The 13589-nt window shown below is 40.5% G+C and overlaps 1 protein-coding gene across 2 annotated transcripts; it reads right to left on the bottom strand.

Annotated features, from left to right (window-relative positions):
• Positions 1–295: 295 nt before the first annotated feature.
• Positions 296–10215, bottom strand: LOC124868832 (CDGSH iron-sulfur domain-containing protein 3, mitochondrial-like). Of its 2 annotated transcripts, none has more exons than XM_047366444.1 (3): positions 10011–10215; positions 880–996; positions 296–822 (listed from the first exon to the last, which is right to left on the bottom strand). In XM_047366444.1, exons 1-3 carry the CDS (start codon positions 10095–10097, stop codon positions 619–621), a joined length of 408 nt encoding a protein of 135 aa, XP_047222400.1. In that variant the 5' UTR covers positions 10098–10215; the 3' UTR covers positions 296–618. The 2 variants fall into 2 exon arrangements, with proteins under 2 accessions (XP_047222400.1, XP_047222402.1); XM_047366446.1 differs by having other exon boundaries at positions 296–801; positions 10011–10210.
• Positions 10216–13589: the final 3374 nt, after the last annotated feature.

Genomic DNA, 13589 nt, shown 5'->3' with positions numbered 1-13589 from the left:
CAGGGATTTTACATGGCCTACCACTTGTGACTGAGTTGCTGTCATCCTCAATCACTTACACTGTGTTCATAATACAACACTTGAGTGTGGAACATCTAGTAGTCAGGACATTTCATGACAACAATGACCATCAGTCCATCAGTCATTATTGTTCATCAAAAAGTAGCCCTGTCACTGATACTGATTTGATACATCATGTATACAATCACCTGTTTGAGATGTTTCTCTTTTACTTGTTTCAAACCAGAAATGTAGAAATCGACCAACAGCATTAAGATAACTTCAAAAACACATGTAAGAACCATGAAATATTTTTTATTTGATTTGCTTTTTTGATGTCATACTCTTTTTTTCTAAATTGGGGGTGTAAAATCCCACACTCGTCTTAAAAGTTAAGAGGGGAAACCTTGGAGTTTTTCTTACGGCTGTTTAGAAGTCGCACTTTTCAGCTAGTTTACTGCCATCGTGTCCCACAGATTTGAATATTTGGGCTAAATTGATATCCTCCTGAGTGTAAAAATCAAGACAGTGTAAAATGATTGCCCCTGAGGGCTGTGTTCTCTGCATGTCTCTCCCACTGACTCAGTTTGAAGACGTCTCTCTCCTCAGAGCCCTCCATCAGTCTGTGTATTCATGCACCGGAGCAGACACAATGAAGTCCTGCTTGTGTGTGCCGTCGCAGTAAGGTGGGTTGTTGGTGTGCTTGCATCCACATAGCCAGACCGTGGAGTCTTTCTCTGGTACAAAGCGGAGCGGAGTCATTCCCTGTGCTCTGGTTTTGTGGGCTCCATCGCAGAATGGCTTAAAAACAGAGAGATACATCTAAACAAATAAACTGGGTTTTTTAAAGGTTTGTCTTTTTAAAAAACATTTTCTCACCTGTTTTCTGCTGTAGCCACAGCTGCACCACGAATAATGTTTTCCTCCAATAAGCTCTACTTTTATGGGCTTCTTAGAAGGGATGACAGGTTCTGGAGGGGCTGTGGACAGGTTGGCCTGAGGATCAGAAAAAATACACAATTAAACAATATACAATACAGTTTTATTTGTAAAGAACAATAAAAACAACACCGTTGACTAAAGTGCTTTTCATCTAAAATAAAACAAAAGAAAAAAAAAAAAAACCATAAAATTCTGAAACAATAAAACCAAAAGCAAAACCAATAAAAACAAAATACAATAAAACAATAAACAATAAAACCAAATGTCAAAGCAATAAAACAGTTAGGACCATGAAACAATAAAAACAATAAAAGCCAACATTTCAACCTGACTTGAAAGCCAAATAGAAAAAATTTAAAAACAGGAAATGAGTCAACCTGCCTGATGTGCTAAGCGAGATCGTTCCACTGATCTGCCGACTTGAGAGCATGAAGGAACAAACAGCTGGAGCAGATCGGACAACTCGTCTTACTCTTCCACACCACTAAAATCGAATCTGATTGGATTTCATCTCCCTCCAATATTTCTGTCTCATTTATTTTGTTTTTCTATAGTTTAGGGCTTTCTGTATGAATTTTTATTTAGGTTTCATCTCTTTTAACTTAGGAAAAAAGGTTTTCTTTAATCTTTCAGTGACAACATTAACATGGGTCTGCACTTTGGGCCACACAAACATGCTGTAATCTGACTGTACATTGTCCTGCTAGAAGATAAACCTCAGGTCTTTTGGAGCTTTTAGTAATTTTTGTTTCTTCTATTATTGCCTATTTTGCTCAATTTATCTTCCCATCAACTCTGACCAGGTTCACTGTCTGTGCTAAGGGAAATCATCTACACAGCATGACGCTGCCACCACCATGTCTCACAGCAGAGACATGGTGGTGGCAGTTTTGCATGTTGGCCAAGATGTTGAACTTTGGTCTTATCTGAAATCAAAGTCTTTCTTTTTGTCACTCATTTTTAAAGGCCACATTTGTAGAGTGCATAACTAATAGTTGGAACATCAAGATATTCTTGTATGTAAGCTGTGGATCTCTGCAGCAAAATTTCCACAGGACCTCTTGGAGGCTTTTTATAAATTTGTCACAAAAACATTCAATATTTCCCATACTATTTTAAACATATAGATTTAAAAGCAAGCTCTATAGTAACGTTCTTCAGTTTTTTCTGCAGTGTACAACGAGCCTTAGTCACAGATAAAATTAGGTAACCCCTAGAAAACAAAAAGTCACATAAAGGTTTGATTTATTTTAGTTGTATAACAGCTTGTAACATACATGTATTTGCTGATGGTTGATTGTTTTATAAAAAAATGTCTTCTTTTCCAAAGATGGAAGGCTTGTACTATATCATTCATATGAAACTACCCAAAATATTTATTTCAACACCTATGCAAGCTCCAACATTTAAATATATTTTTTTACCATTTTTGACCCATTTCTCCTTAGAAAACAATTCTTACTCTTTATCCATAATGCAGACAGCACACTCTGCTGGTAGCACATAACAAGACAGTGAAGCATATGTCTTCAGTGTTCGTTTGATTCAGCAATAAATGGAGGTTTAAATTTGTTACCTTTAAATGTTTTGTCCCTGTTTTTTAAAAGGCGTCGAGGGGCCACATGCAGATAGTCTGAAACCATAGGTCATTCATTTGTTAGGTAGAAGTCAATCTATGAAATCTCTAGTACTCTGAAGTATCTATCGTATGAGAGAAAACATGAGGATGTACAGTGGGAAATCCATCCATCCATCCATCCATTCCTGCTGAAGTTTTATCCACAAGGAGAGAAAAATGTGTTCTTCTGGTCCCAGAGAGATACAGTGTGATTGGTCAGAAATTTGAAGTGGGCGTGGTTACTACACTGACAAATGCTGCAGTGGGTGGGACCTATGAGGACTTCCTAGGAGTTCTACACTTAAATTCTTGTGAAGTATGAAATGTCCTGGCTAGAAACCCTTGGTTCTTGCCATCTCAAGTAAAATAAGACATTTATTTGTTCTTTCAGAGTATGTACAGACCTGTCCCAGAGTGTCCACTTTTGCTCAAAATGAATTGTTCTACATTACTCTAAAATTCCTAAGAGGAAGAACTATAAGATATATATTAGAAACAAATGACAATTTTACAAAAAGAGCATTTAGCTTCAGTATCAATTAATGTGGAGACCATTGCTATAGAAGGATAAATATTATGTAAGATATTGAAATGCACTTGATTTGTTTTTTATAGATATAAAACTGATAATCGTTATGACAATTAATATAAGTAAAATAAAGCATTCCAGAAAATTGTTTCTTCCCGGTACTATTTTTGTTTGATTTTTGAGGATTTTCCTAATTCTTTTGTTACTACATTAAATGTCTATAATATGAGTTATAGATACAACCAGCAACAATCTTGTTGCAACTAAGTTTTCTCTAGTTCAGAAACATTTAACCCCCGCTGCAACAGGGCTCACACAGATCTCATGTTGCCTTTAAATAACTGGGTCAAAGATCTGTTTTGGCCATCTAGGACTTATACATAAATGAGTCAGGTATTTATCTCAAAATCTGTGCTTCAGTTCTGATGGTTTTGTATCTGATAAAATGTCTTAAACTTTTCTTTGAACACCAGTTTCTTTTTTTAGTCATCTTCAGACCATTTGTTGTTATTAACAATCTCCAAAATCCCCAGAAGCAACATAAGTTGTTACCAGAAGTGGGTAGCAACGAGTTGCATTTACTTAGATATGATTCTGAACAACTTTTACTTTTAGGAGTTGTTTTACAGCACCATACGTTTTGTTTGGACTCGTACTCGTCGTCTTCCGCTTATCGGGACCGGGTCGCGGGGGCAGCAGACTCAGCAGAGACGCCCAGACGTCCCTCTCCCCAGACACCTCCTCCAGCTCCTCCGGGTGGAGCCCAAGGCGTTCCCAGGCCAGCCAAGAGACATAGTCCCTCCAGCGTGTCCTGGGCCTTCCCCTGGGCCTCCTCCCGTTGGGACGTGCCTGGAACACCTCCCGAGGAAGGCGTCCAGGAGGCATCCGGTATAGATGCTCGGGCATGCCAAGTCTGTCCGGCTTTCTCCTCCTCCAGCGGATCCAACTCACCACCATGTGGTGATCAGTGGACAGCTCAGCCCCTCTCTTCACCCGAGTGTCCAAAACATGCGGCCGAAGGTCTGATGATACGACAACAAAGTCGATCATCGACCTCCTGCCTAGGGTATCCTGGTGCCAAGTGCACTGATGGACACCCTTATGTTTGAACATGGTGTTCGTTATGGACAATCCGTGACTAGCACAGAAGTCCAATAACAAAACACCACTCGGATTCAGATCGGGGAGGCCATTCCTCCTGATCACGCCTGTCCAGGTGTCACTGTCGTTCCCCACGTGGGCATTGACGTCCCCCAGCAGAATAATGGAGTCCCCGGGAGGGGCACTATCCAGCACCCCCAACAGGGACGCCAAGAAGGCCGGGTACTCTGCACTACCACTCGGCCCGTAGGCTGAAATGATAGTCAGAGACCTCTCCCCAACCCGAAGGCGCAGGGATACGACCCTCTCATCCACTGGGGTAAACCCCAACACGAGACGGCTGAGCTGGGGGGCAACAAGCAAACCCACCCCAGCCCGCCGCCTCTCCTCGTGGGCCACTCCAGAGTAGAAGAGAGTCCAGCCCCTCTCAAGGAGATGGGTTCCAGAGCCCACGTTGTGTGTGGAGGCGAGCCCGACTATTTCTAGTCGATATCTCTCGACCTCCTCCACAAGCTCAGGCTCCTTCCCCCCCAGCGAGGTGACATTCCACGTCCCTAGAGCCAGCCTAAGCATCCGGGGATCGGGCCGCTGAGGTCTCCACCTTCGTCCGCCACCTAATCCTCTTTGCACCGGCCCCTCATGGTTCCCCCTGCAGGTGGTGGGCCAACTGGGGAGTGGCCTCGCGTGTCTCGTTCGGGCTTGACCCGAGGAGCAACCCGGCCACCAGGCGCTCTCCGACCAGTCCCGACCCCAGGCCTGGCTCCAGGGTGGGACCATACCGGGCGACGTCATGTGCCTCAATATTTTGGTCCTCATGAGGGATCGTTTTGTTTGTACTTGAGTAATATTATTTTAAGGAAACCCATTGAAAAACAAGCACATTTTGCAGGGAAAAAACCTGTAGAATTTATGGAAAGGTGAGATTTCTTGGATGCATTTGTCCCAACGTTGTTTTTGGAGGGTAGCCTAAGTAAAAATGCAATATACATTAAAGCTGCAAGCAGCATTGAAGGCTCTCGCACCTCAGCGCAACTCGGCCTGTGCAGCGACCGCGGGAGCCTGGCATCGCCTACTCCACGCCACCGACGATCCCGCCACTCAGTTGTGCTCACACCAGTGTGAGCAGGCTGTCATACAATCTTCGGTAAAGCCGAGTACTGCTCTGGCGAGAAGCATTAAAAATGTTGCTGAAATATGACCTTCCTGATGAAAGGTACACTCACTTGTTTTTTAGTTGGCGGGGCTAAGGTGATGTCATCAATTAACTGAGTGAAAATGTTCAGCATTGATCCACAATGATGCATACTAAATTTACGGAGGATCCAAAGATGTATGAGGGAGAAAGAGCACTTGACGTGTCCTATGGGGCGCCGTTGAACCATTTTCCAATGTAATCAAAAAGAGCTGAATAGGGGCTGACAAAGATCAAGCATATATAGTTTGGAGTAAATCGGACCATGCATGAGTTTTTGAATATGTTAAGGCCTCCAAAAAGCCAATTAATTTTCCGGATGAATAATAATAAATATTCGCGTTACAATAGGCCCTTGCTGGCCTTCCTGCTCGGGCCTAATTAAAGCTGCAAGCAGCCTTGAAGGCCCTCGCACCTCAGCGCAACTCGGCCTGTGCAGCAACCGCGGGAGCCTGGCATTGCCTCCTACACGCCACTGACAATGACACCGCTTCACTTCAACACGTCGCCACTAGGTGGCCCTGTGAGCAACATGTCATATGATCTTCGGTCATGCAGAGTTTTGGTCTGGCGAGAAGCATTCAAAATTTGGAGTAAATCGGACCTTCCAGATGGAAACTGGACTCACTTTTGTTGTGGGCGGGGCTAAAATGATGTCATCAGTTGACTGTGTCAACATGTCCATCATTAACTCATGATGATGTATACTACATTTCAAGTGGATCCGATGATGTATGAGTGAGATATAGCCCTTGAAGTGTTCTAGGGGGCGCTATTGATCCAAATTTTAATATAATCCAATAGAGCTGTTTGGGGGCTGATAAATATCAACCATATTTATTTTGGAGTGAATTCATGTGTAATTTAGAGCCAAACGTATGGTCGTGGCGTGACGTCAGAATTCGCCACGCCATCATAGCCACACCCTCCAGCTAAAGCAGACAATACTGGCGACTGTCTTAGACCATCATGTTATCTGTTACTTGGGACAGTTTCACATTGATTAGGAGAAGAACATCAAAAATTGACTAAAGGAAAACATGACACTTCCTGTTCTCAGGGGGCGGGGCTTTGATTATGTCAGCATCTGATCAGTGAATATTGTTCAGGGCCAGAGGCAGATCAATCTCAGAAGGTTTCAGGTCTCTGTGACTTTCCTTGTAGGAGCTAAATCAATTTTGTCTTTTATGGCGAGAAGTCATATTTTGAGGCGTGGCCACGCCCACAAGCTTTCATGTATGAAAAGGCTTTTGATAACTTTTGATCCCCAATCCCTTAAGAGTATACTGAGTGATTTTCAAGTCTCTAAGTCAAAAGCTGTAGGAGGAGTTCGCTCAGATATGTGGGCTAGAAACGGCCAAACCGGGGTCAAAATGGCAACTTCAAACCAAAATGGCCGACTTCCTGTTGGGTTTGGACAAGTTACATATGTGTACCGAATTTGACTATCCTCGGTCAAAGCATGGCTTGGAGCTGATTTTTTAAAATTTTCTAGGGGGCACTGTGGACGAATTAGGTCACGCCCACCAAATATGTCATCAAATCTGTGTTGGGGACTGGACTAGGATCAATCACATTAAATTTGGTGCAGATCAGATGATGTATGTGGAAATTAGAGTCAAACATATGGCCATGGTGTGACATCAGATTTCACCATGGCGCCACGGCCACACCCTCCAGCCAAACCTGTCAGTACTGGAGACCAAGTTAGACCATTGTGTTATCTGTCATTGGAGACAGTTTCATGAAATTCAATCACCTTGAATTTGGTGCAGATCCGATGATGTATGTGGAAATTAAAGCCAAACGTATGGCCATGGCGTGACGTCCAACTTCGCCGCGCCACCACGGCCACGCCCTTTTATGAAAAGCCATTGTGCTTCAAACGAAGTTAGACCCACTAGTTATCTGTCTTCTGACACAGTTTCAAGTTGATTGAGTGTAGACAGCCAGATAGCGACCTTTCCCAGTAAAAAAAGTGACTTCCAGTTCTCAGGGGGCGTGGTTTTGATGATGTCAGCATATGACCCCATAGGATCGTCGGGAACCCGAAGGTCCTCCTTCATTCCAACGTTGGTGTGATTTGGCATTTCTCTGGGAAAGTTATTGCATTTTTTCACTTTGGGCGCGAACACCATTTTCGTGACCCGGGCACGTAAACATGGTCAAAAACTCAAGATTTTGATAACTTTTAATCCCCCATGCCTTAACTCCATATTGACCAAATATGAAGCCAATAGCTCAAAATCCCTAGGAGTTCGTTAAAGTTCGAGGTGAGTAAAAGTGAAAAACGGCCAAAAATTGGCCTTTGACCCAAAATGGCCGACTTCCTGTGCGCTTTAGGGATTACCCCCAAGAGACTTTTTTTGGTTTGAGGAGCTCTAGCAGTGTGCCGAATTTCAAATCTCTACAATTTACGGTTCGGCCTATCTCGCGTGTGGGGGCGTGGCTAAGTGGTTTGGTCACGCCCACTGACGACGACTTTAAGGAACAAAAATTTTCATCGGGGGACAACTTTGGGTAAAATCGTGTGAGTTTTCGTGCATGGCAAAGTCCCCAAATTTCCCCGCAAAGACGCAACGGAATAAAGAAAGAAAGAATAAGAAATCCTTCGATTACAAGAGGCCCTTGCCGGCCTTCCTGCTCGGGCCTAAATATACAGTATATAGCATCTCTTCAGGCTGGAGATAGTTTGCACTGTTCAAACATGTTTTTTTTCTGCCATCATTTAAGGACATTATAACCATACTGTTACTCAGAAATTGTGAAGTCTTTTCACGCAACACTTTTTTCCTTTTAAGTACTTTTTTTGAATGACTACTTTTTACTTCTACTTGTGTAATATTATTTGGAAGTAATGCTACTATTACTTGAGAACAAATTTTCGCTACTCCACCCACCTCTGGTCATAGCTTTAAAAAGCTCCAAAACTCAAGGGATGATTATGTGTTGCATAACTTCTACACATGTGCAAATAACCAGTTTTATTGGGTATCTAAAGCGTGGTGCTGTCAAAGCTCTATGATTACTCGTTTGTGTTATTAATATGGACAATGGCAGAAGCAATGTTTTAGTTCATATTCTGCATTCTTTTAGGACGGCAGAGTACAAGTGGAGTTGCCAACTGTCCCTTGAAAAACGGAATCGTCCCGTATTTAGAATAAAAAGTACGCGTCCCGTATTGAGCTGAAACGGGACGCACGTAGTCCCGTATTATTAGGTGGATCAAAAATCTTCACTAAAATGTCAATAGAATCAATAAATGATGGGGTGCTTTATATTTAACATTACGGTAAATTCATTACCAGCCATATCCTGCTCTGTGACCAATGAGCTGATAGAATATTTCGGCTCAGCTCATTGGCCAGCAGGTACCGTTGCTAAGGATAGATACAGGTGTTACGTCAATTCGCGTTTTCCCATCAGATACGGTTATGCCCGTGTGTGTTCAGCGCTCGTAACCAGCGCTCCGTGCTTCCACCGCAGGAGATCTACGGACACCGTGAAAGCTCAAACGACGTGTTTTGGCGAAGTTGTCCCACTGTCTTGCAACTGTGCTCTCGTCATAGATGGATGGATAGATAGATAGATAGATAGATAGATAGATAGATAGATAGATAGATAGATAGATAGATAGATAGATAGATAGATAGATAGATAGATAGATAGATAGATAGATAGATAGATAGATAGATAGATAGCTAGATAGATAGATAGATAGATAGATAGATAGATAGACAGACAGACAGACAGACAGACAGACAGACAGACAGACAGACAGACAGACAGATAGAGAGAGAGAGAGGTGGATGCAAGTTCTTCAGGCAGCTAACATCCAGGCTATTGTACCCTTTGTCCTCAGCATCCCTTCTTCTAGTGGGTTTGTGGAAAATATTTTCTCCATCATGAAAAATAAGTGGACTGATGTGAGGAACAAATGTTCTACTGAATTAATGAGAAGTGAGCTAATTGTCAGTCTAATTAATGAAATGTCCTGCTCAGAGTTTTACTCTGTAGTCCTGAAAAGAAAACAACTCCTTGCAGCAGCAAGAGCTCAAATGAAATATAAATGGAAAAAATAGGTTGTTTCTACATAATTCAGTACTGCAGTTTTTAGTTCACTAGTTCAATATTTTTTTCACCACAACTGTACAGTCATGGCCTTTAAGGCACAAGTGTTTATGTTTACAACTTTTCTACAGACTTTTTGTTTCCACTAAATGCACTATTACGAAAATGTTTTGCATTATACTGTTATGCTTTTTTATATTGTTTTAAGTTAAGCAGGACCGAGGTCTTTTCAATAGTGGTTTATTTATTTTGGAAGGATATTTGTTTTTGTCTAGTAATTTTATTTTGCAAAAAGAATAAATTATTTTATAAATTGCTGAATAATTATCTTTCCATGGATATTTGTATCAGTCAAAAACATGCATCGAATTAAACTTGGGTTCGAGTCCAATGTTTCCAAAGTCATTTCACACAAAGAAAAAGGGTGAAAAAAAATCACCAGGTCGCTAGAGGTGCAGACAGTGGGGTTGGATAGCCCTACCAGGAGGTGTCCCTTATTTATTTATCAAGGAGTTGGCAACCCTAAGTACAAGCGAAGATGAAATATGCAAATTTACCTTGGGGGCTACCGTGGCTCCTGTCGGCGGTTGCCTGAAGGTTAAACTTATCCATCTGGATTGTGACTTGGTGAGAAAGGCGATCATCTCGTCAGAAACAGGTCATAGATCTGCTTCAGCAGCAATCACTGTCAAACAGTAAGGACGAAATCAAAACAACGGCCATTAGACGTCAAACCGACAGCTCGGAGCTGATTGGAGGAGAAGCGTTCTGGAAAACCACGTCACCCGCTGAACCAATCAGAAGGTGGATGTCGGTTTATCTGGACAAATCAATGGTTTAAGAAAAAATAAAATACATATTTTTTATTTAAATTTGTACAACCTAGATTAAATAATCCCACTATTATGAAAATAAAAGACATTTTTAACAAATGCGTTTTCGTTAAAGGTTGTAAGGTAAGGATGCTTTACTTGAAATTAAGAGTTGGAAAATGTATAAATCGTGTAAATCCAATTCATAATTAAATAAAGGGAACAAAACAAACGAACAGCATATTTATTTATTTACAATGAAAATTACATGGATTAAACAAAGATGACTCAATACATTTATTGACTTTGCTCATTCAAAAGGGACAATGAACCTTAAACAACAGGAGTGCTCCAGCTCATCATGTAAATTTGCCAGATTTAGTCAGATAAGCTAATGTCTATTTGCAGTCCCTGGCAGGTTGATATAAAAAATTCTTAATATAAATGTACATCAGAAAACAACATACAGTCTATGCAAAACACACTAATCTGCAATCAGAGATTTAAGCAGGAAACTTGTATGTTTTACAAATTTTGAGAATGGTCTGCATGATGCAAGGTTCCTTCACTCTGGGGGTGCAGGATATGAAATATAAGTTGTCACTTAAGAGAAAGCCGACTATCCTTTTTCTCCAATCCACATACAAATGATGTAAATAGAAATTTAAAAGATAGCTATATATGTAACTGTTTCACCTATTTACTTAATTTATATTTTATTTACTTATTTCATATTTTGAAAACTATCTTCCATACATTTGAATGGTAATGGTGTAATTTCACTCTTAAAGTGCTAGAAAGTCTTGTCACTTAAGAGAAATAATTTTTCTCAAATCTTTTCTAGTTATAGCTCTCGTGGAACAAGTTTGATTCTGTTTAATAAAAATTATTCAATGAGGGAGGAGGGTGAGGCCATGCAAATATCAGGGTATTTAACCCTGTTTATTTTCCAAATTAATTTTTAGGTTTGGTCCTATTCAATATTTTAAACCTTGTTTATATAGTCGTTGATTATTGTAGTGAAGTTTTCCCTATTTGTGTCCACCCAGTTCATGTACATCTGTGATACCTCAGTAGTTAAATTGTTCCTTATGTGTCTAAAATGTAATTCTGTTGCAACGTTTTAAAACATCTTGCAGTAGTAAGGTGTGAATTCATTATTAAACCTAATAACGACTTATATTCCTGTACTATTAACAGTATTTTCTGTGCCACTGTAATATTTGGATCTTGAGTTGCATGGCCTGAAAATTGTTATCAACCTTGAGATGCAAGCATGACTCACATGACCAGTTAGAGATCTTAAATAACAGTTCTGCAACTTGATGTTTGTGTTTTTGCACAATTTCACACTTAAAGTCCTGGAAATCAATGCATCTGTTGTAAATAAAATCCTTATTTCTTGGCCTGGAATCCTTTAAGATCCTTACAGACTAAACTCAAAGATATGGACTCCAATAAACATCAGAAGATCTGCTGTGGTCTACAATATATCCTTGAGGTTTCCAGGCACGGGTTCGATGGATCCAAAAAGTTGGTCCTGCTCATTCCACTGCCTCGAACCATTTTTGAAATTACATGAATCATTCTTTCCTATTCATCTTTCTGTGTTTATTAATTTTGACTTTTTTCCTAATGTCTTCTAAATCTAAATATTATGAGACACAGAAGAAACAAAAGATGTATAAAACTACTAGATAAGGAACAAGACTTCTTGAAGTCACGTGCAGTGTACACCAACTGCAAGGGTGTAGATGAAAGGTAATTTATTCAACAACTTGGGCATCAGAGCTTCTGTGGCACATTAATAAATAATATTTTATAGGATTTGATAAATTTGACCTTTCTGACCATTATATGAGCACAATACTGTATCAGACTTTTGGCTTCTGTCTGACCATTAACCTTCTGGTTGCACCTGTCTTGATGCCTGCATGCAGATTAGAAAAAGGGGATGTTGTGATTGGTTGAATGTGATAGCATGAGCAGGAACTACTTTGTTTTTATGCTGGAAATGTCCAAGGAATGCAGTTTCTCATTGTTGCAACTTCCACAGAGTCTAGACCCCTGTGGAGCAGTTAACTGCTGAAGTATAATAAAATGGTAAATTGCCTGTACTTGTATAGCGCTTTATCAAGTCCCCAGAGACCCCATAGCTCTTTACACTACAATCAGTCATCCACCCATTCACACACTGACAGTGGTGAGCTACATTGTAGCCACAGCTGCCCTGGGGAAGACTGATGGAAGTGAGGCTGCCAAACCATTGGTGCCACTGAGCCCTCTGACCACCATAAGCAGGCAAGGCAGGTGAAGTGTCTTTCCCAAGGACACAACAACTTGAGACAAAAGGCAACCCTACCACCATCGCCATCCTCAACCCCAAAAGATACAAAAGCAACAATTCTGTTTAATCTTCTACTGTCGACTTCTCACTGATGAGCTTCCAAATCTGCCTCCACCAGAGCTTCCCTGTTTCTTAATGTGATACATGTATTAATCATTCTTCAAAACACTTTGTCCTCAGAAACCTTTATTTAAATTACAAAACAGGGAGAGATTAGGGTTATACTCCGTACAAATTATGTTTATGAAAACCTCCCACACTGTCCATGTTTTTTAAATTGTTTTGTTTTTATAAATCAGTTTTTATTGAACTTTTACATTGATCAGGTTCATTCTACTAAAATCCTTCTTTGCTGAATATAAGACACAGCAATATTTTTAAATAATAATGCTATGCATTTGTAAAACAATATTATGTTACAAATGAAAAAAAAAGCTTGAATTCAGACAGAGCAACATATGTATTTAATTAAAATGATTTAACCATTAGACACTGTCAGACAGCATGATTGCAGTGAGGTAGAATAGGCCGACCCGGATTATTTAAACAGGCCTTTAACATACTTCACTGCATCCCTATAGATGAGCTTTAAGTGCGAGCCGTCGCAGTACGGGGAGTTTTTGGTTTGCTTACAGGCGCAGAGCATCACCGTCTTGTCTTTGTCTGGGGTAAAAAGTAGAGGTGAGATGTTTGGGGCTTTTGCTCTGTGAGCTCCGTCACAAAAAGGCTGTAAAACAGGATTAAAAAAAGCATGTTACATTACTTTATAGTCACTTTACAAAATAATACCAGGGCTTTACATTCTCCACCTACTACATAGAAGGTGTCATGGTGAACAAGCTCAATGTTACTTTGACTAGAAAAAAAATAAATCAATGTAAAGGTTTGTTTTTGAGTCTGACTCTTTCAGCACCAATAAGTCTCCTTTAGACAAGGTTTAATTTATCTATACCACTCAGTACCTGAAAAGACCGAGA

Source organism: Girardinichthys multiradiatus, chromosome 5 (assembly GCF_021462225.1).
Source record: "Girardinichthys multiradiatus isolate DD_20200921_A chromosome 5, DD_fGirMul_XY1, whole genome shotgun sequence".
Taxonomy (NCBI): domain Eukaryota; kingdom Metazoa; phylum Chordata; class Actinopteri; order Cyprinodontiformes; family Goodeidae; genus Girardinichthys; species Girardinichthys multiradiatus.
The sequence above is the reverse complement of the archived record's forward strand: the minus strand, read 5'-3'. Positions and strand labels throughout refer to the sequence as shown.